The 26,721-nt window shown below is 34.2% G+C and overlaps 1 protein-coding gene across 3 annotated transcripts in view; it reads left to right on the top strand.

Moving 5' to 3' along the window:
* The first annotated feature begins 404 nt into the window (after positions 1-404).
* Positions 405-26,721, top strand: part of WASHC3 (WASH complex subunit 3) — a 42,267-nt gene continuing 15,950 nt past the window's right edge. The window contains exons 1-5 of one of the 3 annotated variants that reach the window (XM_019732203.2): positions 405-567; positions 1,131-1,229; positions 8,822-8,887; positions 10,620-10,727; positions 14,476-14,586. In XM_019732203.2, the coding sequence (XP_019587762.1) occupies positions 517-567; positions 1,131-1,229; positions 8,822-8,887; positions 10,620-10,727; positions 14,476-14,586 (435 nt within the window). In that variant the 5' untranslated portion in view covers positions 405-516. The remainder of the gene's footprint in view (positions 568-1,130; positions 1,230-8,821; positions 8,888-10,619; positions 10,728-14,475; positions 14,587-26,721) is intronic. The other 2 variants (XM_019732204.2, XM_019732205.2) reach the window with 2 other exon arrangements.

The raw sequence follows: 26,721 nt of genomic DNA, 5'->3' as shown, positions 1-26,721 counted from the left end.
GAAACAAGTCTTACTTTCTCCGTCGGGGCATAAAGCACAGCGGGCTTAATCTGACTCAATCTTGGTATTCCCCACAAGGCCTAGCAGAGTACCTGGCATTTAGCATTAAAAAAAAAGTTACACACACACACACACACACACACTTGATTAACGAATGACCCCTAGCTATATATATTTAACAGATAAAACTAAGCAGGTATAACCTCAAACGGACGCAATCTTTTACTCTTAATTTTTGCCTCGTTTTTAAGATTTTACTACGAGAACTGCAACCATGCTCCACCCCGCGTCTGACGTGACAAACCAGACCTAGAACTACCAATTCCAGAATTCCATGCGGGGGGCGTGCTCTCCGAGAGCCGCCGAATGATTGGCGAGCGGGGACTTTTCCTTCCGGCAGGAAGGGCCCGGGAGGCGGGGACTTGGGGGAGACGTTTAAACACTATTACCAGGTTGGGCGGGCCACGTCCGGGAGGACTTTGTGGGTGATCCCTGGGTTCCCCGCCCGCTGAGGAGATGGATGAGGACGGGCTTCCTCTCATGGGGTCAGGCATAGACCTGACCAAGGTTTGTAAAGGAAGGAGTTGAACTTCCGGTGACCTGGGAGGAGGATGGGGAAGGGACGCCCGATGCCCAGGGGGACCCCATCTCCCTTGCCTCACCCTGTCCCTGGCCCTGGGCTTCTCTTCGGCCGGCCTCGGAAGGGAGAGTCCCACACTTCACCTTGAAAAGGGGTCCCTCCCGAGCTGTTTAAGGGGGTCGTGTGTCTCTCCCAGCCTTCGCTTCACGGATCTCTATGATCAAGGCGACATGGGCCGGTTGCGAACTCTAACCCCACGTCTTTTACTCGGCCCCCAGGTTTTATGTGTGTTTGTGTGTGCTGTCTTTATCGACAAGTTCTTACTTGTGAATCCAGAGCCCATTCCCAAACTTTTCTGCAGCTTCTGCCATCTTCGGACACCCCACCCCCACGGTTTGGGAAAACAAATTAAGGACTGCCTATTGGCAGTACTAAAAGGGACTCGCATCACACTGCTCATAAAACACCCCGTTATATTAATATCAAAGGGATTGCACAGTGTATCTTCCTCCTGTATGAACCACAATAATATATTTTTTACATAACGCAGGTGCCAGCTATTCAGCAGAAAAGAACGGTGGCATTTCTAAACCAGTTTGTGGTGCACACTGTACAGTTCCTCAATCGCTTTTCGACAGTTTGTGAGGAGGTAGGTCCTGTGATACTGGTGTAATAAGTACCCTAGAAATCACTTTGCACTGCTGAAGACAGCAAATGAGTAAAACAAGAATTAGTCTACTCTTCCCATCTGATGTCCCCCAATTATGTTAACATACTGTAAATCCTTTTTGATTCTGTTACCATCAGTCCTGCACTCCACTTCTGTTGAATTAGTTTCCTAGAGGCCTTTGTGAAATAGTTCAGTAAAGCTTATTATGATTAAAGAGAACGAAAGGAATTCCAAAATTTCACAGTTGAAAACATTTTGTATTTTGAAATTAGTTACGTTTCTCTTACCCCAAAGATTTACATTTTCAAGTACACATTGTTTCAGTTGATATTAAAATTATTTTACATCTTTGGAGCCAAAAAAAATGGGTAAGAAGGTAGCCTAGAAACATAGCTTTGGCATCAAATATCATTATGAAAATAAAAATACTTCCTGCAACTGACTTGTGAAGTGAGGATTAAGTACCCAATTAAAGATGAAAGATCCCTGTCTTTAGGGGAAAAAAAAGGCAAAAAAGAGAATGGGGATGAAATGGGAAACATGGGTTGAAATTGGATTTAAGAAAGGAGAAAGATAAAATCACATAATTCATAGGTAAGCCAATTAAATAAGCCGTATTGAGTTCTTTATGTCTTGTATTTAACATAAGGTATAGCCTTAGCAAGTGGAGTTTTTGTTAGATATCGGATTAATAAAAATTGCATGGAGAGAAGAAAACTATTTTCACTTGTAGATTTCAGCTGCTGTTTTTTGCCTAGCTATCAAAATCTCTTCTGTCTTCTTACTAAGACAAAGAAACTGAAATGATAATTGATAGAGTAAGGGATTCAATTCAATATGTTTTATCTAATAGGTCCAGAGACTAGGTGCTTGCTTCGGTGAGTTTTATATTGCTGCCTCTCTAAATGGGTGTAGAATTGACTGACTAAAAACCAGTAAACCAAGGATTTAGTCCTTCACTTTTTATATCAGGGATGGGTACAGAAGTATCTGGACAGAGACTATTCCAGGATTGTTAGTAGAGAGGAGCAGATACTCCATCCCCTCATCACTGGATTAAAAAATAAACAGCAACAGCCAGCAAACACACCTATGAAAGCAACTTAACTGAGCTGCTCTGGGCCAACGATAGCCCCTCACCTCACCTCTGTAGTGCCTCATGGTTTTCATGGCCTGGGGAGTGAGTACTGTTGATTGGGGACTAGATCTGATATAACAATAATCATCTCTTGTTTACTGATTTCTTATGAATTATCAGAGCCTCGTGATTCATTCTTTTCTCCCCTTCTCAACTTCCTCTCTCAACTTCCCCTCAGCTGTTTTCACTGTATTGTTCACTATTCCCTAGTTCTTCCTTGAACTTTAGAGACAACCTTGTTAACTAAAAACTCATGAAGTTTAAATGTTGTTTATTGCCTTTTTCTCCTTAACGAATGATAATCTAGGTTGACTAGGACTCATTATTTATAATATTTTAGCCGTTTGGATATAGTTGTAGACTGTTTGCTGGGTGTGATGACAGTGCTTATTCTGTGCTAGGCATTGTACTAATTGCTTTACATATCTTGAATCATTACAGCCAGCCCTTTGGAAGAGGTCCAGCTATTCTCTCTTAGAAATACAGAAACAAGATGTAGAGAAGTTTAAATAATTTGTTTAGCCATTCATCCATTCATTCAACATATATTTAAGTGCATAGTATTTATAGCTGCAGTAACTGCGCTAACTTGCCCACACTCACACAGCTGGAAAATAGCAGAGCTGGGATTCCAACTCTGATCTATTCACTGGAGAAAACAAAAATGTCTCCCTATTCAGTTATATTGCATCTTCTGCCCTGAATAAGAGGCATGTTTACATCATTTTCAAGTGAGAGACTTCAAAGTGCCTTTTTTATAGCTATTTCAAATTTTATTTTTCAGATACGTATTCTCTTCTTTGCTATGCCATATCCATTTGATGTAATGTCTTCTTGATATGATGAATTCCAAGGACATAATATATGTGTTCAAATATAAAGTGCCATTTTATTCCAAGTTAAGATTAATGTGGTTTTTTGACATGGCACCTAGTAGGTCTATAATCCTCATTTAAAGCATCAAACAAGAACCCAAATAACTGTTTCCCTCAACAAAACATGAACCTTAGCTGTTATGTTTTGAACTGGAAGTTAATGGGGGAGGGAGGCAAGAAATACCTGTTTGTGTTTTGTTTTTTGTTTTTCATACAGTCTGGTTTGAACCAAACACAAACTGTAACAATTTCAATCACTGCTAAACTGAAACTGTAATTAAATTTGAAATAAATGGCTGGGGCTCTCTTCATGGCTAATACTGGTTTTAGAGTTCTCTAATAAAGAGAAAAGTGAAGAACTTAACTTTTAAAAAACTTTCTGGATACCAGGCTACTTTGTAACTGTTCTAATGACTGGATCCAGGATAGGAAAGAAGTTAGAAGAGGGAGAAAGGAAAGTAGCTGAATCAGATCCAAGTTACAGAGTTACTTAGGGTCATCTCTTCACAAAGCCCTAGTAAGCATTTCTACTCTGGCCCTACTCAGCAAAATCTTATGGTGGTCCATTGGGACTGCTAATTTAAATTTGGAGTGGGTGGGTGGGGGGTGGGGGGGATTCAATGCAAGTTCTATGCATATTGCAGATAAAAGTGAGCAGATATTTAACCTTATATTGAATTTTAAAGTCAAAGGTACTCTATAAACAGGGTAGTCAGATGTGTCATTTTGACTCAGACTTGTAACGTGCCTAGAATACTGGGTTTTTAATCATTTAAAAATATTCTAAAATGTTTCATTTTTTTCCTAAAATCTTAAGTATAGGGAAAACTGCTGAGAATTCTCACATAATCTAAAAAACTTTACAGTGTTTATCTTCTACATCCAGTTTTAAGCCCACCATCGGACTTATCAACCAAATAATGTTTTGTTTAAAACTATTTATTGCTACAAGTTTTTACAACTGCTTTTACAACTTTTACAACTGCTGGGCTTAAGTGTCAGATGAAGCTTAATAAAACCAGCAATTGCTTCCCTTTCTGGCTGTTCGGACACGTACAATCCAGTGTGATATACCAAGAGATCCATTATTTTAAAATACTGTTTCTCTTTTAGAGAATTGGATATGCACACTGGATATTTTACAAACCTAAAAACCACAGTATTTTATTTTTGTTTCCATGTTTAACTATTCACTCCATATTTCTTCCTTTCGTCTTCTTTTTCACTTTAATAAAATACTTTGCGTTAGAAATAGATGGGTGATAAATCAAGAAGTTTTCAGCTCAGCTTACAGATTTCAGGCAACTTGTAAATTCCCCTATTGTCCCAAGCCAAGGTATATTTCAGGTTTGCTTTAAATCCTTATAAAGATAAAAGGGTGGCTAAATACATGGGAAACTGATGTCTTTCCATTTCCTCCTTGCTTAAACTTTCAGAGATGGGCACAGTTACTCTCATTGGTTATATTATTTACATTCATAGTCAAGTCATCTACACGTTAGAGCGGTGGTTCTGAACTAGGAGACATATGGCAATGTCAGGAAATATTTTTAGTTGTCACAACTGGAGAGTACTAGTGGCATTGAGTGGATAGAGGTCAGAGATTCTGTTACACATCCTATAGTGCACCAGACAGCCCCCCACAACAAAGAATTGTCTAGCCCAAAATGTCAGTAGACCCAAGGTTAGAAACTTGCTTTGTAGTAGTCTGGGATTGTACAAGGAAAATGCAGAAGGCTTCAACATCTTAGAAATGAACTTCAGCAGCCCATAATTGAAGCCAGGTGTAGTTGATCAAGTGACAATGGCTTTTCTAAAAAGTATGTATTTATGTACATTATAGGAATAATTATATGTTATAGGAATAACAGTTACTATGCCAAATTATCTTTGAAAAGCAGAGATTCTTAATTTGTGCCATGTACACTTTGGCAGTCTAATGAAACAAAATTAATGTTTTTAAATGTATAAAATAAAGTGTATAGGATTACAAAAGAAATCAATTACATTGATTTCATACTTTAAGAAAAACTCAAAATTTTGACGTAGTATGTCTTTTATTAAAGCATTATATTGTATAATCCAGATAACATGTAAATTTTAAGAGTCTCGTGCTCTACCGACTGAGCTAGCTGGGAGCCGCTCTGTAATCTTTTAGACTCTCAAAAACCAGCTCTAGAGAAGATGGATAATACTTTTATGGATAATAAAATAACATGGTTTATCTACAACAAAAATCTTCCCTAGCCAGGAGAAAAAGTCATTGTTGATCAGATTTTAAGAAAATCATTTACATAGTGGTTTTAAACTCGGGGTACATGAACTTGGATGACAAAATAACTATATTTAACTTAAATTTCACAGTTTCTTTAACTTGAAATTTAGTCAGCAAAATTCACAGTAGTGTTCACATCCTGGGAAGGACGGTGCAAGATTTTTATCACGCTATGCATTTTAATAGTGTGCAATTTAAAACTTATGAATTGTTTGTTTCTGGAATTTTCCATTTAATATTTTTGGACCATGGTTGACCATTTGTAACTGAAACGGATAATGGGGGACTACTGTACTTCACAATTGTTGTTATTAGATTAAATGTCAAAGATGTTTTGGATAAATTATTATACATTATAATATATTGATGTTTAGATCAGTGTCTTTCATGTCTTGTGTGAATAAATCATATATCTTGTTTTATTAAAAAGACAGATCATTTCATTTTGGTGTGGTTTTGATAATAATAAATGAGATTAGGTAAGATGAGTGTCAAAGCAAAAGATTAACATACCAGACGAATCTGCAACCAAAAAAAGATTGAGAATTACTGCCCTACAAAGTACAGTCATCCCTCAGTATCCACCGGGGATTGGTTTCAGGACCCCAACAGACACCACAATCCAGGAATGCTCAAGTCCCTTATATAAAACGGTGTAGTATTTGTATATAACCTACACACATCCTCCTGTGTACTTTAAATCATCTCTAGATTATAATACCTAATACAATGAATGCTATATAAATAGTTGTTATACTGTATTATTTAGGGAATAATGATAAGAAAAAATTCTGTACTTGTTTAGTACAGACACAACCATTGTAGGCCTAACCGCATAGTACACATCAGCAATAATGTAACTTCATTTTCCTTAATATTTTTGATCCACAGTTGGTTGGATCCAAGGATGCAGAACCCATGGATATGGAGGGCTGACTATAACTCTTTTGTCCAAGCCTCTTTAATCTTCCTTATCTAGTAATTAAATCATCATTTTCATCCTTATTCCATTATTTACTAAGACTTGTATTTCAGTCCTTAGCCTATCCTGTATGAATCAGTGAGTACCCATTGTAGGACAGTTTATTTAGTTTTATGATCTAAACCTGAAAAAGAAAATTAATACCAATTTTTAAATCAGATAAACAGCATCTGTTTTAGGAAACTTTGATCAGAAAAATTTGATTCCCAGTGTTTAGCACAATAACATCTTAGTGACAAAAGGATTAGTCATTTATTAGCTTTGAATAACAAAAATTCTACCTGTGAAATACTTTGGGAATTTTCCATCTTTTTTTAAATTAGTAAACTTTATTATTTTAGAGCAGTTTTAGGTTCACAGCAAAGCTAAGCAGAAAGCACTGAGTTCCCTGCCCCTCGCCCCCATGCACACTGTCTTTCCCAGTATCATCATCCCCCACCAGCATGGTACATTTGTTAAAACTGATTTGTTACAATCTACCTTGACACATCATCTCCCAGAGTCTATGATAAAGCTTTCTCAAAACAATGTAAAATTCTTTCAAAAATAGTATCTGGAGTTGGAGTGTTTGAGTTCATTATTTTACTTGTATGAAGACTTAGTTTTTTTCATCTTTAAAATTGGCATAATAATAGTTCTTATGTCTTAGATTTGGTGTGAGATTTCAAATGATATGTTGTATATACAGTGTAGCATAGTATGGTAAGTGCTCAAAATGTTTACAGTGATGATTATCAGTTAAAAATACGTATTTACATAAAATATATTAAGACAAAGATTAATTTTTAATTCATCTTTTTGTTTCTCTTTATGTGTTTATTTACTTTAGTCAAACCAATGTATGTATTTTAAAATAAGTTAGAAATTATCATTCACTTTACAAATTTGCTGTGGGATTTCTACAATCATAAGCTTCTCTAATGCGTTAAAAGACTGATTAAATTTGCCAAAATTTAATTTCCATGATTTTCAGGAAAACACCTATAATTTGGAGAGGAATCCATCCATATAGTGTCTTATAAACCTGTATTTATATTTGCATAAAAGCTTTATGTGAACAAATCCTAGAAATCAAAATTAAAGTTAGCTTTGAATGCCACTAAAACTAGATTCTTATGTTTTATTTCTAAATTATATCTTTGTAGATCTGAAGATGCTCGTCTTAAAAATAAGTATTTTGTGAAGAAGCACTAACCACTCTGTGGTTGCTTTCGCTTTTTTCTCTCTCTAAATGTGGGCAAAATTACCATTTCTCAGGGTGTTAAAAATCTGCTTACGAGTCAGTCAGGATCTTGATAATATCCCAGAAGCAGTCAAAATGCTGCATACACATCTGGCAACTAGTAAACCATCCAACTGCTCTTGGACTGTCACTGAATATAATAATGTATAGGATTATGTGTAGAAATAAATGTTCTTACGGATCATATTTTACGATGTTACCTTTGTGTGGCTGTGTGTGTGTGTATGTATGTACCGGGGGTGCCAAAAATGTGTAATACATACGACTTGTATTCATCTTTTGTTACCGGTATATATTGAGTATTTCAATTTTAACAGTTTTTGCCTTTCTTAAAATGTGTATACATTTTTTTGGCACCCTCTGTATATAATTGGTTAGAATAACTAGAGTATGGTAAACTCTTGGTTCTGGTTTATCTGGGATTTTGGTGGTGAGTTGATTCCTTTTGTTTTTTTAGAACTCTGATTTTTTCTTTGTTTTAATTCCTTCCAACACGAACTGCTCGCCTTCCAGTTTCATGTCCTTTCACTTTTCAAACTTGAAAAGCTTGAATTTAGGATTAATTATACATACTTACGTGTTTAAGTAATTTATAAAGGCAAATCCTGTTCTAGGCTGTCTTGAGCTCATTTTTATTCTTGTTTTCTATGAAGAATGTCTTCATTCATCAACAAATAATTATTAGTCTCCTATTAAGTGTCAAGTACTGTTCTGGGGGCTGGGGGCATAGCAATGAAGAAAAACTCTGTCCTGGGTGGAGTTTGCATTCTGATCCCAGTGATTGATTATGGCTCTGATAATGAGTCAGAGAAGGCTGAAAATGTAACTACTTCTTATCTATGAATACAATTTTATAAAATAACTGTGAAGCATGCTAATGAAAAAGAATAGAATACTTGAATTTTTATTCCTACGCATGTAAATAAGAGAAATATGGAAAAAATAGAAAATGACAAACACTTAAACCATGGTTTTTATTATTTTCCAATCTGCCCTTTGTTATCCTTGTTAAGTTTAATTTAATCAAACTTTATTCTTTTGTTTCTAATCTTTTCCAGAAATTGGCAGACCTTTCTCTTCGTATCCAACAAATTGAAACAACTCTCAATATTTTAGATGCAAAGGTTTGTATTTCTGAATAATTTATAGTATAAACTTTGCTGTATACTTATCAACCTTCTCAGTTATACTTAACTTTAAGTGCATTTGGGAATGAATTAAATTTAGCCCCTCCATCCTGAGGTGGTATAGTGTTTTTTATTTGTTGTTGTTTTTTAATTTATTATAATTGCAAAGGAAATGATAATTATTATCAGCCATTAACTGAGTCTGTTTAAATGTACACATGGATTGAGATTTCTTTCATTATGCTAGTCAAAAGCATAATGTGAGTAACATGTTAACAAATTGAGCTGTTATATAGTTTACTTCATTTGATGGAAAATTCCCAATTATCTTAATAGTAATCATTTGATAACACACTAAGAACTTTAGGTGTCTCCAGAGCAAAATTTGGAGAATGTATCAGCCGTTTTCCATTTACGAGTATATTAAATGCTAATGAAGAATATCAGTAGTTTGAAGTCAGAAAGATAACTAGCAAATATAAAAGGGTTGTTTTTATTTGAAAACTTGCAGATTTTGTGTGTTTTTTCTGTTTACATGTAATGGAGACACTAATATATTTTTGTGACTTTGTCCTTTTATCAAAAAAAATTCTGAAAAAATATTAAATATTTATGAGGAATTAAAATGACTAATATCTTTAGCATAGGATCATGATGTGTAGTTTGTACTTTCTACATCTTCTTGTGGACTCAGCCCCTTTGTTTCTCTCCAAACATTTCTCTAGCTTGGAAAATTTAGGCTACCTGGCCTTGAACATGTTCAAGATATCCTCTTAGCAGCCATAGCCACTTGAAACTATTTGGGCCATAGCCACTGTGCTAAGTACTGTCATCAGTCAACAGTTCTCAATGAATATCGCTGCTTCAGATCTTATTACCATTGGTTTTTCATTATTCTTTATTATGATTATGTATCTTGTTTTAATGTTTGGGGAATTCTTGACTTAGAGTCCAAGGTCACAAGTTGAGTTACTATATGGACAAGTTAACCTTAATTATTTCCATGGTCATAGAGTTAATCTCCAATATTAGCCAAACATCTGACAAATATGTATCACTGATATCAAGATTGAATCAGAAAAGAGGGTTTGCGTGGATCTTGCAACTCCAACCTGAGATGTTTAGCCACTAACAACAAGCTCATCTTTTGTATATGAAAAATAATACATTTTAGTAACATTCAGAGATAAATGTTTAAAAAAAAGGAGCTATATTAGACATGAAAATGTGATGACAAGAGTTTTGTCATTTCTCAAATAATTGAAATTTAAAATGTGCTACAAACCACTTTTTTTTACAAAGTGTGTTTAGTAAAAATCTTTTTACAACATCTTTGTGAAGTCAGTTTTTTATCCCCACCCTACAGGTGAGAAAATTGAGGCTTACAGAGATTTCCACAAGGTCACATGGCCTGTGACTTAAACCTAGGCACTTTGACTCCAAAACCATGCTCTTCTCATTCCTTACACAAGGATTCTTTCTAGTTTAAAAATAATTTCTGGGAAAATAATGATCATAAGCTAAATTAGATTTGTGAGAAATTGTTCAGAATATTATATTTGTAAATGCCTTTTCCTTTTGAATATTTTACGGCATAGATAATTTCAAACACCGAAGATGAGATTTTATAAACATGTTTCTCTGCACTTAACACACACACACCTAGGAACTTATAGTATTTAGCATGTAGTAGTATCCTCATATACCAACATTAATTTTATTTTCTCAGTTGTCATCAATCCCAGGCCTAGATGATGTCACATTTGAAGTATCTCCTGTAAGTGTCACTAGTGTCACAAATGAATCACATTCTGAAACCACTTCAGAGCAATCACAGGTAAGTATTTAAGTTCCAAGAAACATGAGCAAATCTTGTTGGTTGAACTAGATAGACCTAAGCAACAGGTTTGAAGGAAGAAGTTAAATAAAAATCTAAAACTTTGAATACTAACATTTTAAAGCCTTAAGATAGAAACTTAAGGCTTAAGATAGTTTGGAAAAAAAAAGTTAGGTGTTTTGTTTTGTTATTTGGAAGGGCTTCCTGAAGTTTATATTTTCTTTGCCAATAAAAAAAGAAAATTGATCTATACAGGACTTGGAAAAATCTTGAATATAATTACTTTCTTTAAGTTCACTATGGAAATTTTTTCTAAGCTCTTATAAAAAATGTACTTTTAAAATGTTTTATTATAGAAACTTTCAAGCATTCACAAAAATAGTGTAGTGCAATGAATACCCAAATGCCCATTATCCAGATTCACCAGTTAAGATTTTTGTGGCAGTTGCTTCATCTCTTTTTTGTCACTAGCTGAACTGAATCCCTGGATCATACTATTTCACCCCTGTATAATTCCTTGAGCATCTCTGAAAAGTTCTGACGTTTTCTTGCATAACCACAATGCTTTATGTCACACAATATAATTAACGCCGATTCCCTTGTTATCTAACGCCATGTTACTCAAAGTGTGCTTCATGGACCAGCAGCCTGGGCATCAGCCGGGGGCTTGTTAGAAATCTCAGGCTCCACCCCAGACTTACTGAATCAGAATCTACATTTTAGCAAGATCCCTAGGTGATTTGTAGGCTATTGAAATTTGGCAGATAGTGATCTAAGAAATACCAATTGTCTAAAAAGTGTGTTTTGGGGTTTAATTTGTTCAAATCAGCATCGTAAGTAATGGTCTTTACATTTGGTTCTTATGTTTTAATGTTCATTTATTCTCTGTATAAGTTTAAATTTTATATTACTTTTTATTTCAAGAAATAAAAATTTACGGTTTGAGAATAATCTCTAGTGTATCTCAGTGAGGTATTAAAATTCAAAATATGATAGTCATTAAAATGGAGAACAAGTGGACTTCCTATCTCTGTGGAGTTCTGCATTTGTATCCAGAGGTACTTTTGACAGGATATTTTGTAGATCATGATGCTGTTGACTGTGATAATGCCTAAGATGTAATGTGTGCTTCCTGTGAGCCAGGCTACTTCCAAGTGCTTTTCATAAATTACTAATAACTCATTTAATCCTCGCAACAACCCTATGAACTACATACTGTGTTATCAATTCTACTTTACAGACGGGTCAAATAAGTATAACAGAGGTTAAGTAACTTGCCGAAGACCAAACAGTAAATGTAAGAGCTGGAATTTTAACCCAGGTAGTTGGGTGCCAAAAGTCCTAGCTCTTACCTGCTGCATTACACGATACTGTCTCCAGCACCTGTGTTGAATTCATTAAACATACTGAGCACACGTGGTGTGAGACACTGTGGGAGGAGGCATATAGTTAGATATAGTATAGATTTGTGGAATGAATTAGATGACCATGTTCTAAACAATTACATACTAGAAAATTTAACATCCGTTTAAATTACATAGGAAATTCCATCATCATGGCCACTGGAAAACACATATAATATATAAGAGGAAAGCCAGATGTTGTAGAGGAGTTTAACTTAAAAGGTTCTTTCACTTAAATATGGACCATCCTTTTTCTAAAACAAGACATGTAAAAAATATTAAGAGTATTTCTACTCTATATAGTAGCTATGCTTTGGTGGATAGTAGCTGTCATGTTTCTATACATTTTTAAGTGGTATCTGTGTAACTTTGAATATTAATTTTTCCAGGTGCCATTATGAATGCTATCTTCAATATGCCTTTTAAAATTTATGCAGTTGTTTTGGTCCTGCCTATTTAAGGTCTCAAAAAATTGGTTATGAGTAATCACATCTAAATTTTCTAAAATTCAGAGTAGCCTAATATACCTTGGCAATATTATTTTAAAATTGTATATTAATTCATTTGGAGGATTTATGAAGCTCTGTTGGCTTCCTGAGTTTAAAAATTGTGGTAAAGTTGTGCATTGATTAGCTTAATAAAATGACTGTTTAGCATGTTTTTAATATTCAAATCAACTTATTTCTTCTCCATTGTTATTAATTGGTGTATTTTTTTGTAAAATATTTTGAAATGGATGTAAGTATGGCTTAACACAGAATTTCCATTGGCGTTAGTCAACTGACTTATCAGATAAAGGATAATTATACACGTTTTTAGAAATCATCCATTCATTGCAATCTCTATGCATGAGTCAAAGATCCAAAGTTTGCATACTGATTTTTCTGCAACTTTAATTTCATGGTTCAGATTTTATCATTACTCACAATAGAACATCCAATTGTGCAGATTGAGATTAATTTAAGAATAAAATGAAGGACAGTTGAGAGATATGATAGAGGATTTATTGGGTCATTCAAATAAGACCTGATATAATTAAACCTTGTTGAGGTCTTGACTATTAGGCAGAAGTTAACGGCTGAGTTTTGAGATTCAGTAGGCCTGTACATAATTAGCATTTAGTCTATTGTGCTATTGTGGGCGTTTATTGTCCATAATATTTTAAACATACTTGGGTCTTGTTTGAATTTTTTATTTAATTAAATGTTTTGGACTTTTTGTATTTATGTATTTTACAGATGAATACACATACACTCACTTCTGTACATTTAAGTGGCAGTATAACAGTAGTAGAAATCTAAAGGATTTTTGGGTGTTTTATTTGCCTCAGTGTTTTTGAAAGCTTTAATTTATATTTGAATTATCTAAGGAAAAATCTTAATATATAATTCACATTCATTTTAAAACTCAATATTTCAAGATATTTCTTGATTTATCTATATTTCAGCATAGATATGTAGACATAAAATTTGACTTCATTCTGCTAAGGAAATTCCTATTAATGCTAATACCTATACAAGTAATAAGTGAGAATTCACAAAAGCAAACTTACTCTAAATGTTATTTCTATGTTGATAGAAAAATCAAGATGTATAGAGACAGTCTTAGCTTTGCACTTAAGTGAGGGCAGGGTTGCAGCAAGTTTGAGGTAATACAATACTGTGAGAATTGCCTGTATGATAAAACCATTTTTATCTAAAAGACCATTCCTAGTATTCTTTACTGTACATAGTTTTTAGTATATAATGTTAACCACTATGTGGAGAATGTTACCATTAATAGTTGAAATATATAAAACTGGACAATTTTGTCTGAGAAATGGGTTTCTTCCACGAATTCTTTAGGCATTGCTTTCTAAGATGTTAGAATAGCCATATCTACTTAGAAAAAGATTATTTACTAAATTAGGAATTCAACTGTGCAGATGATAGATACCTAGAAAATCAATTTACTGTCCATGAGAGTTGTACAGTTGATGAATCGATAGTTTTATTACCTTTAAGAAAAGTTTCATTAAAATAATATGTCCAACCTTTAATTCATGTTTTATATCTGCATTCTGGGGACAAGTAAAGCAGGATTCTAATATTTTTTAATGCCATGAATATGTTTGCATTTTTAAGGAACAATATATTGTTAATATTAAGTGTACCTTTCTCTGAAATCATATTTAAATATTTGGGAACATATATTCCATAATTAAATTATTGGTATTTAAATTTAGAAATATGATTTTTTTCTGATAGTGATTGCTTTAGAATTATAAAAAGAAATATCCCTTTTAAGTAACATGATGGACCCCTTTTGTAAATTGTCTAAAGATTTACACGCAATACTCTCTACAGCAGAACAGTTTACAAGACTCTGGACCACAGGAAAGTGAAGTAACAGCAGAAAATATCTTAACTGTAGCCAAGGATCCAAGATATGCCAGATATCTCAAAATGGTTCAAGTGGTAAGCTAATTTGGTCTGTCTTCTCTGTCTAGCAGCCACGTTTGAAATTCTTAACCCTGGAGGTTTCATTGTTACTTTACAACCTGAGAACACTGCTAAACCGAGTGACCAAGTTTTCTATTCTCTTACTTCTTTCCTATGTTTAATGAATAGCCTGATAAAAAGTAACAAAAGATCAGACTTTTCTAATTAAAATTGATCTCACACTTCAGATTAACATAGTTTAATATAGATTTATGTAAATTTTTTTGCTTTACACAAAGTTATCAATGTAAATCTTGGATGTATCAATAGAGGAATGAAAGTGGACTGACTGTTCATTTGGTAAATGCTATGGCTTTAGCTTAATTCCTGTATGCTAGCACAAATAATGTTTTTTGTGTGTGTATTTTTATTCTGAATTTCATTTGTCAAGTGATTTGGTTCATAGAAAAAAGCTTAAGTTTCTTGGCCATGTAAGGTAATCCTTTAAATTTATTATATGATTTCAGAATTTTTATTTATTCTAAGAAATCATTACATAGTATGATACCAAAAATATCTGCAGTTGTCTGTAACAGCAGAAACTAATTTCTTTTCATTCCTGTAGAAAGTGCTGTTGCAGTGATTGAAGGAGCTAGCTGTTCATCATTTTTCTGTTAATTAAAAAATTTATGTTTTTGTACCATTCTATTATCAGGCAAAAGAAGTAATAATACTAAGAAGTACTAAGGACAACATTTTTATTTTGCTGTCCATGGCATTACTTATCACCAAAGTAATTTAAAAACATATACTCTCTGATAAAAGAAAGAATAGATTGATTCATTTAGAAGCTACAATGGTGACAATGGTAAGAAGAAAACACATTCGTTTTTCCTAGCTGTCAGAAGTGGATTTGTCACTTTCAGAATTCTTCACTGACAGTCAAAACCCTGGGCTCTAGCCTTTAGAAAAAATATCAACCAGACTTTGGGATGAAAATGTATGAAGTTCTTTAATAAAAGAATAAAGTAGAGCTAGTTTGAGCATGAATCGTGATAAATAAGTTTTTAAAGCTAGAACCCAGGAAACCCTAAGCTAAGCATAAAATATAAGTATGGACTGTTAAAAACTATATGTTTGACTCATTCAAACAAAAGAGGAAAAGTTTCAGAGGGACTTTGGAAGGCATTTATTTTTTTAGTCTCTCTTTGCCTAATGTATATAAAATATGAAATAGGAAAATCTACTTGATTATTTCTATAAGAATTCTCTGAAATCTTTGATTAAAACCTGTATCTTAGGATAACTGTTGCAAAATTACGTCTGATTTTACAGGAACTTTAAAAACTCTTCTGTATAATTCCACTGTCCATTTATCCACAAACATTTCTTAAACACTTACTTTAATGTACTATATTAGGTATTGTCTAGATTTATTTAGCCAGCTAAGGTTCCCAAAAACCACTTGAAATTTTTATTTTTGTTATTAATTATTTAGACACCTTCCATTGCTTTTCAGAATTGTGTGTGTGTGTGTGTGTGTGTGTGTGTGTGAGTGTGAGTGTGAGTGTGTGTGTATGCACACACACACATACTGGGGGTGCCAAAAAATGTATACACATGATTTGTATTCATCTTTTGTTATCGGTGTATATTGAGTATTACAGTTTTAATACACATTTTAAGAAAGGAAAACTATCAAAATTGTAATACTCAATATATACCAATAACAAAAGAAGAATACAAGTCACGTTTGACTTCTGCAACTACAAGAGGTGCTCAAGGTGGTTACCATCAGTGTCCAGACACTTCTGATGACGGAGAACTACTGCTTACGCAACGTTGACCAAAGTGTCCACCTGTAGACATTTTTTTGGCATCCCTGGTATATATCATATGTGTGTGAATAGATACATAGATAGATAGACAGACAGACAGACAGACAGACAGACAGATTGATAGATATAGAGATACAGATGTTTAAATGATCCCTTAAATATTCATTTTTCTAATTATATGGCTTACCATCTCACTAGGAGTAAAAGCCAAAGTCCTTTACAGTCCCATGAGATCCTATACAATTTAGCTCACTCCTGTTACATTTCTGATCTCATGTCTTCGCTCATTCTGCTCCAGCTCCACTGGCTTCATGTCCCTTGAATAAATATATGGACAGTCTCCTCTCTTGAGGCCTTTGCATCGGCTATTTTCTCTGCCTGAAACAATTTTTCCCAGATATCTTCATGGTGTACTCCTTTACTTCCTTTAAATCTATTAACTCCACTCTGGCCCCATTCCTTTTACCCCTTACCTGCTATATTTTTCTTCATATAACCTTCCAATAATATGTAAATTACTGCTTATCTTACATAGTTACTTTGTTTGTGTCTCTCCCACTATTAGAATATAAATTCCATGAGGGTAGGGGAGTTTTTGTATATTGCACTATTCCCCGTTCCTAGAACAATACCTGGTACATATTAATAGTATTTAACCTATGAATGAAAATGCCTGTATTTTCTCTATGCTGTTTTACCTTTTGATAGGTTTTGATGACAGATTTCTTTTTTACACTAGCTCAGTGGTTTTCAGACTGGGAAACTGTCAAAATACAAGTTCCTTGTCCCTACCCTACGAAATTAGAATCTGGAGTTGGAACTTGGAGCTAGAGCATGTGTAGTTCTAAAAAAGCCATGCTCATGAAGAACTATTTAAAACTATTTCAGCCTGTCACATCATTCAAAGAAGTTTTATTTAGAAACATTTATGATAGAATAAATAATTCTTCATTCTATTAAAAACAAACAAACAAACAAACATGCTCTAGCAGTACTTGGAGCTTAGCTTCAGCCCATTCCTTTAGTCTCACTGAGCAGGAGCAGGAGTTCAGTTTCTTGTGCCTCAGACTCTTCCAGATTTTAGTTTAATTTTCCTGGTTTCAGTACGTTATGTCCCCTCTGCCTTTGGTAGGAGATTCTGATTCCTCAGCATTTACAGGGTTCTGGAAGTGCTGTTTCTTTGCGGCATCTCCCTCTTCAGGCACATGGACTTGGCCTTCCTCTGCTCTGCTAAGTCAGCAATCATTTCCACGTTCTTGTGGTTCATATACACCTTCTTGTCATTAAAATTGGAGTTTGTGTTTGACTTCTTTGTGCCTTATTGTTTGGGGGTAATTTTCAAGGAGAAAGGGGGGAGCAACATCTTTACACTGCCATCTTCAAACTGTAAATTCATCCTAGTTAAATTTAATTTTATTGTTTTTAGTTTATTGTGCCAACCTGTATCCCAGAATCTTATTACCCAACTTTTGTTTCTTACTGCTCCCTGTCCTGAATTCCATTCTTCATACAAAACCACAAATCCTTCCCGATATAAGCTCCATGCTTTTCCACCTCTGAATCTAGATCCCACTTCTTTTGATTATTACATGTCCAAATTCTACTTATTTGACACGTTCCTATGAGCACTTTTACTAAATCATCCCTAGTTCTGAACCCACCAACACATCAAGCTTGAGTAATATCTCCCTTCATTGACCTATCTAATCACTTTATCTATATGTTTTATGGAACTTATGAGTTCATAACCTTGTTCAGTGATTATTTACATATTTTTATTTCCCCTGTTGAAAAGAAAACCATGAGAGGAAGAAGAGCTGTGTCTTGATTCACCTTTGTATTCACTTTAGCACTTTGCCTATAAAGGTGCTCAATCAATACTTGTTGAATGGATATTTTATCCTACATGTTAACGCTCCTTGCTAGCTTTGTGTCACTTGAAAATGTGTAGAAATGCTCCCATTTCTTCAGAGTACTGATTTACAATGTTTTGTGGTACCAAACTAAGAATAGACCAAGAAGAAGTCTCCCTCCTGATGCACATGAGTCTGCCAGTCATTAATCTTCCTGAGCCCTCTGTAAATCCACCGTTTCTCAGCTTCCTAAGTATATTATGAGTGACTGTTAAAATGACCAAGGGCAGGTATAGGCTACATGTTTGACAATGGCCGGGATTGTTTTTCTTGAGCACGATTATGACCAGGGTTCTTGGCACTTCTGCATCAACATTCAGTTCTATCTTTTTGCTCAAATGTTAAGTATGAAATAGTTAAATCTGTTCCCTCAGTGCTTCCTTTATCTGTTGAAGGATAAACTTTTCAGCATATAGGAATTTATCAGATGCTCGATTTGGGCAAAATTTAGCTGCCAGTACATCACATCTGTATTTTATCCTTGTGCTTGTTTGCAGCATGTTTTAGAAAACCTCATCTAAATTCTTCATCTGGCCAGGTGGCCAAAAAAGTATGCTCCACCTCATAATACAACAGTTGCCTTTTATTAGCCTCACTTAGGGGTTCCTTTAGCCCAAGTTCAAGAATTTCCATATTTGTGTTGATTTATAGGTATCTTTGTCCTTCCATTGTAAAACATGGTAATATATGCCTTTCAGATGCCAGTTCCTATTTATTAATAAGGGTTAGCCATCCCTGGGATTTACTTATTTTGAAATTTCAGGTTTGCTCTAGACACACACACACACACACACACTTTTTTTTAGGCTGTTGGATTTGTTTCCTATTTCTTTATATCTCTCCTGTTAATAATTACCTGCTACCCTGTTTACCCGAAAATAAGACCTAACCGAAAAATAAGCCCTAACATGATTTTTCAGGATGACATCCCCTGAACATAAGCCATAATGCGTTTTTTTGGAGCAAAAATTAACGTAAGACCCGGTCTTATTTTAGGGGAAACACGGTAGTTCTTCTATTTTTCCCCGTCATGTTATTGCTATTCATAGTCTTGCAGTTTTAATTGAGGATTTTTTTAGTAATTTATTTTTTTATTGAGGTAACATTGGTTAATAACATTATATAAATTTCAAGTGCACATTATAATTCGGTATCTGTATGCTCTATTGCATGCTCACCACCAAAAGCCTACTTTCCATCCATTACCATATACCCTTTACCCATTTCACCCTTCCCTGACATCCCTTTTCCTCTGGTAACCACCTTTCTGTTGTCTATGAGTTTATTTTTGTTTTTTTCATGTTACCTTTTTGTTTTATATTCCGTGGTAAGTGAAATCATACAGTTTTTGTCCTTTTCTGACTTATTTTACTTAGCATAATAACCCCAAGCTCCATCGTGTTGTCTCAAATGGTGATATTTCATCTTATTATGGCTGAGTAGTATTCTATTGTTTATATGTACCACATCTTCTCTATCCATTCATCCATTGATAGACTCTTAGGTTGCTTCCATATATTGTCTATTATAAGTATTGTTGCAATGAACATGGGGTACATATATATATTTTCAAATTAGTGTTTTCATATTCTTCAGATAAATACCCAGAAGAGGACTTGCGGGATCAGATCATATGATAGTTCTAGTCTTAATTTTTTGAGGAACCTCCATACTGTTTTCCACTGTGGTTACACCAATTTACATTCCCACCAGCAGTGTACAAGGATTCCCTTTTCCCCACAGCCTCTCCAACACTTATTTCTTGGCTCTTTGATAATAGCCATTCTGACAGGTGTGAGGTGATAGTCTCATGGTGGTTTTGATTTGCATTTCCCTAATAGCTAGTGAAGTTGAGCATTTTTCATATATCTGTTGGCATCTATATATCTTCCTTGGAACAATGTGTATTCAAATCCTCTGCCCTGCGGATTTTTTTATTCTTTGGTTTCAGTTTAAAGCCCCTTGATCATACCTTTGAGTCTTACTAAGGATAATCTTTTGGTTCTTCTGAGCTACTTAGCACTTTTCGAGGAGTATATAATCATTCTAATGTCATAAGTTAGCGCTGAAACTATTGTTCTTCAGCAGCAACTGCATAATTAGCAGTGTTTTCTATATCCATATCTTTACAGAACTATAACAAGAAGAACAGATGACAGTAGCACCCTGCTTTAGAAAATGCCTCACAGGAGAGTCCTTAGAGACCCATTACAATCTGTACATAGACTCCTTCAATTTCTGCCATTGACATGGGAAGAATCTAGATATAGCTTTGTATCTCTATACTCCAGGGTGATGAAATGCCTTCCTATTTTCTGTGATAGTCATCTTATCAGTTCATTCTGCTAAAGTGGTTCAGTTCCTTGAGTGTTGGTTCAAAGGGATATAGATAGAAAGAAAAACAAATCTGACCACTTCCTGTAAGGAGGAATCTAACCTCAGTTAATTCTAGAGGGTAGCTTCATTACAAATTGCCTTATCCATACTGGAAAATGTATCATTTTCCCAACAAGATTGTATATTTTTATTAAAATACCCAATTTTTCTTGACCTCAAAGGGTGACTAAGGTAACTCTAGCTTATCCACTACTCAACAATTTAGTTTTAGGTGTTAATATAGAGAAAGACTAATATCAGCATAATTCATCAAATGAGTTGCACTTTGTCTATTGGTATGGTCTTGAGTAGTTTATCACCCATCGTACACATTACTACATGTTACTAAAGCTGAATTTTAGAAGCTTATATTCTGTATAGGGAATTGTTTGGATTAACAAAAGAGAAGATAGCATGATCTCCAAAAAAACCTGTCTTTCTGAAAAAAAAATCACTATATTTATATCAAGATTATAAAAATGTATTCCTAAGATTCTAAAAATAATATTTCTGTATCCTCAAAAGGGAACTGACAGTTCCAGATGTCCTCTCAACTCCTAAGGACAATAACAAGATTTCTTTCATTTTTAATTGCCTTTATATTTTTATAATTTAAAAATGAGTTGTTGCTCCCCAACCAGAGTCTTATACCTGTAATTCCACTTAGGCTGAGTTTATCTTTTTCCAAAGTGTAATATTCTTCCACTCAGCATCTTAATACTTACTAGACCCTCAACCCTCTGGTAGTCTCTCCACTTTCTTCCTTTCTGAATTATTGTTTAGAACCATTTCATTCTCTCTAATAAAACAGAGAATAGACAAATGTTTTTCAAGCTACTTTAGCTTCTTTGCTGGTATAAAACCTTGAATTTGCTTGACAACCCATGTAGTGATCATTCACTTTAGACAGGAAGACATAGGAAGTCTGGCAAATTACAAATACAGATATTTAACAATTTTCAGGCCTCCTAATTATCAATGAACTACAATATTTTTGGCTTTCTTCCTAAGCTGCCACAAAATCTTCCTTTTCCTGGATCCTGGTTAGCTCCTGGAATGTACTACTATTATTTTGCTTTGCCTCACTTGTCACATACCTGCCAATCTATTTTAGAGCCTAGACAGTTAAAACTGCTCAGTTAATATAAACTCATTTGAACATAATCCAGCAGAATTTTTCAAATGTCACAAGTACCAGTTCACAGAGAAATAAGCAGTACCTCATTTTTTGGTCTCTATACCTTTTTCTTTCACTCCTGGGTTACTACCATCTGTGAGATATAAGAATGATTACAGTTCCAGAAAGTTGTTTATGTGAGACATTTGAATGCCTAAGAGTACACCCAGATCTTTACTCTGTACTTCTGGGATGCAACATGATACAGTTTCTTAGCTTTGTCATCCTGTGTGACCATGTTCAGGTCATGTTGCCTCTTAAGGCCTCAGTTTCCTCATACCAAAAATGAGACCTGAAGTTCTCTCTAGATTTATGATCTATTTAATTGATCCCCAGATTTGGATCTCATTATTAACGAATGTTCCTGGAACACCTGCTGGCATTTTCTGATTTTCTTTTCCTTTTTAAGCAAGTTTTACACAAGATTTTTCAGTGAGTAATACTGTTGTGTTCCAAATGTGACAGATAATTGATTCTGATTTAATGTTTGTTGTCATAATAGTGCAGCACAAGCCTTTACTAAATTACATATTGCTTTTATAACTTAACTGGAATTGTGTACATAGATCACTTTTCCAACAATTCTCCCCCTTTTACTGGCAGAGCTTGGTGAATCCTTTGCCAGTAATAAATTGTGCATTGGGAAAGTCCGACTTCCACATTAAGAAGCTAATGACTTGTGTTTTTTGAAACCAGATTTGCCAAAACAGTCTCTTCAGACACTTAGGCTTTTTTAAAGCTCTATTTTCTTTGGCTGGCTTAAAATGTGAATTGAATAATCTCCTTGGTTCTGGTGGTTCTGATGCATCTGTTGCCAGTAGTGGATGTTGGCCTGGGCAAATGGGACTTCCATTACCTAAGGATGAAGAGTCTCCAACTGATTATTAAAGATGTTGATCAAGAAGTTATGTACCTTGGACCTTGCAAAACTAATCAAGCATGAAGTAGAGTGCTCTTTAGATAAGGTGTAGTTTTTGTAAGAGTAATTAAAAGGTTTAAAAATATTTTTTGGGATATGACCCCAGTGTGACTTTCCATGGTCTAGAGAGCTCTAGGGTAAGTTCCTTGTCACTGACCGACAGTATAGTAAAAAATGGTTCATATATGGTCATAGCTGTGGAAAACCCTGCTATGGATTTTGTTTAACAACCATTATTTCTTTTCTCATCTTTTTTTAACTCTGTAGGTATTATAATATTAGTATGTGTTTTGTTTCCTTTATAATACCTATGATTTACTAATCAATATCAAGGTCAGTATTTTTTGAGCACATAAAACTTGAAGGGGGAAAACTTTTTGTGCTTTTTTTGCCTCACACTGTACAATGATTGATTTCTCACACACATGAACGTAGGTAAAGGTGCAAATAAACATTTGTCTGTTGAATTAATTGCATAATTTAGCCAACTTTGAAAATTGAAAAGGGAAATACATTATTCTTCCCATCAACTAAATGGCCAGCCAGATCCATTTGACCACAACTAAAAGAAAGAAGCAAAGGTTAGCAGAATGGTAGACTATATGAGTAGTAACTTTGAATTGGGATAAATGGAACTCAAGTGACCACTGTTCTTTTCCTTCCTCTGCATTCTATCTTATATCAAATGCTAGAAGGATTGGATAGCAATTTCCCCTAAGGCAGAAAACTGACAGCCACCAGTTGGGAGCCCCTGGGGTGTTACTATGCTTTGCCATGGCCTGAGTGTCTGGAGAACCTAGAAACAGGTAACTTTTTGTTGTATTTTTGGTAAAGAACTACCAAAATTCCTTATTCTCTGCTAAAGTCAGTGAACTAGCTTCTAAGGAAACCATGTGTGAGAAATTACTATGCCTGTTTGACAGATGGTGATTTGTCAATATTCTGGCTGCCCTTTGAACCTTCCCCAAGTTGCCTTCAAAGTTAGAGTTCAGAACCAGTCATACCATGTGCGTATTTAATGTTGAGAAGTATTGCTTTTAAATGGTGTATTTGCCCTTTTGTTTATTCTTTGCTGTTTTATTTTTCTTATATATGTTTGTTAGAGAGCAGTAAACAGTGATATTGCTAAATTCAGGTTTTCAATTTCATACTTTCCCTGATGTATGAAGTTAGAACACTGAAAGAAAAACATGTAGTGGGACAGGTACTACCAACTTACATGGTTGTCAGTATCCATTTGGTAATATTCTATGCACCTGCCTTGATTCTTATCTATGCCTTATGTAGTCTTCACTAATAACGACTGTTGCCATAATCATACAGCTCGGAATATATTAATACTGATACCACATTTTTCATTATAGTTATCCTCGGGTAGCATTCAATTACCACAAAAGTGTTGATTTGGTAGCATTCAATTACCACAAAAGTGTTGATTTGTGAATAATTTGTTTCCAGGAACTAATTATTTAACCATAACTATGTTTATTTATAGTGCTTATGGTTTCTGGAAAAATATATTTTCAACTCTGAACCTCACTCAGGAGGGTTTGGAATGCTCAATGAAAGTTGAAGAATTCTGTCAGACCAACAAGCAGGTGTATACAGATATTGGTCTCCATTAGAGTTATAGGAGGACATTTGGCTACTGTACACTTGCATTCTTTGTTTTTAATAATATATCAGATAATTAAAAATTAATTTAAATTTAAAAATAACTTAAAAGGGGGAGTAAGAGAAACATAAATTTGAGAATGCAAAATAATCTTTTAAAAATAATAAGGAAATAAATTTAGGGTGCTAAATTTGTCAAATCAGTTTTTCTTAAATATAGAAGTATGTTTGAAGAATATATTTCTTAAGGAATATATTCTCTATATTATAGTTTTGTGTCATTGGTATCATAATTAAAATAATTGAGATAATGTATAGGACAGCTTATCTGAAATAGTCCTTTCAAACCAAAACATGTAATTCTTTATTTCAGTTTATTTATTTTGCTAAACACCAATAAAATTTACTTCATCTGCCCTAAATTCACTATAACACTATACTTCTATACGCCTCTGCCCACAAAAGAAAGAAAAAAGAAGGAATACAAATAAGCAAGCAAGCAAGGAAAGGCAACTTTTAGAGGATAAGCTTCAGGTAGGTTTAAATTTCATAGGAATTTCCTTTAAATGATATGTAAAATGGGAACTAACAAAGACAGAGGCATTCAGCAGAAAAATATTTTTAACTTTTTTGACTTCATATCTTTCATTCCAACTTCTGTAAACAACTTCTTCGCTCTTACTTAGAAGTTGTGACATGACTATTAATGTTCACAAGGAAGCTTTTGAAGACATACACTAACAATGACAGTTTTTATACTTGCTGAAATGTGTGGTGTAATTCTTTTACTCAGATCCAATTATAATTTTTCAGTTACCCAACTTTGATTTCTCAGTGCCCGTCTATCTTTCTTTCCTGCTGACTACCTTCGTCAGAAATATGGTACCTCTGATCAAAGCTTTTCAAATTGGTGAGGAGGAAATAATAGTAATGTAAATTAAGTAGCTACTTACTTAGGTTTACTCTTTATAGAAATATTATGATTCTCACCTTAACTATAAATTTGTTTCTCTAAGATTATGGTTAATTAATGGGGAAAAAAAGTAAAGACCCCAGGAGCCAAATGAGCTATCGTAAGGAAGTTGAGTCACCTGAGGTGAAAAAAAGTGTCTCAGAGGTTTTAGAGACCATCAACTTGACAGAGGCACTTTAGCACCGTTATTTGGACAAGGATCTCAGATACTGGAAGTATTCATAATGGGGTGGACTCTCCTGGTGTGGAAAATAATGTGCCTTGAATAGATCACGGCAATGTAAGATGCAACAACATACCTCATTTGTAAGTTAATTTTTTGGTAAGGATTATTTTATAATTTGCAGAAAATGCTAATATGTTAACTGTATGATTTAAAGGGAAATAAAATTGATTTCAAAATATTTTATTGGGAAAAATGAATGAAAATTATATGTTCCTCTACCTGAAGATATGTACATCTTTTGTATTTATCTTAATACTGAATTTAAAAAATAAACGTATCTCTGGACCTAAGTATAGCTTACCAGAGTTTTTCATGGTATAATACAACATCCCAACTTTTCTTATTCTTTTCCTAGTCTGAGTTCACAAATGACTTTTATTCAGTTAATTGGTTAGACCACGTGCTGTTGACACATTAATACCAGATTGAGGACCCTTCATTGTGGTTCTGTAGCCTCATGGGGTGCCTAATTCTGGCCACTGCTCTTTAAATGGGTGCCTATGGGCAGTGAATGAGAAATTCATAATACATCAGTTCAAACACATTACCACTATTGAAAAATTAGTTCAAAAGTGAACATTCTGTGGTTTCAATCAGTAGAATTATCTTTATCATTAATTACTAAGAAGTCTATTCTTTATATCTTTTATTGCTATATTTGGAGATATTTCTTTAAATCCTCTTGAATAGGTACATATAGCAGTAAGTTTTCAAAAACTGAATAAGAGACCATCTGAACTTGTTACACTTTTAATTCAAGTAGCAAATTCCAAAATGATTTGCAATGATTCTTTTTAAAGTTTTTGTTCCTAGAAAGTAAGTAAACATATAGATTTAGACAATTCTAATCAATACATGTCTTCAACAACAAATATCATTTGAGTGAAATGAGGTGTAGCAAAGCTGTAATGTATCTGACGTATTCATAATGGTGTTATAGCATTAATTAGCCTATCAAAGCGAGTCTTTAAATTATTGGGTTTTTTGCATTATAATAAAGGGAGGAAAATGGGTCTTCCACAGCACCAAATTACTCCTAAGTCAACAAATATTTGAGGCGCTAAGAAATGGTCAATACCTAATATTTATCATGTTACAAGAATATTCGGGGGGGGGGAATCAATCACATGGGAAA

This window comes from Rhinolophus sinicus, linkage group LG02 (genome assembly GCF_036562045.2).
Source record: "Rhinolophus sinicus isolate RSC01 linkage group LG02, ASM3656204v1, whole genome shotgun sequence".
Lineage (NCBI taxonomy): Eukaryota > Metazoa > Chordata > Mammalia > Chiroptera > Rhinolophidae > Rhinolophus > Rhinolophus sinicus.
The sequence above is the reverse complement of the archived record's forward strand: the minus strand, read 5'-3'. Positions and strand labels throughout refer to the sequence as shown.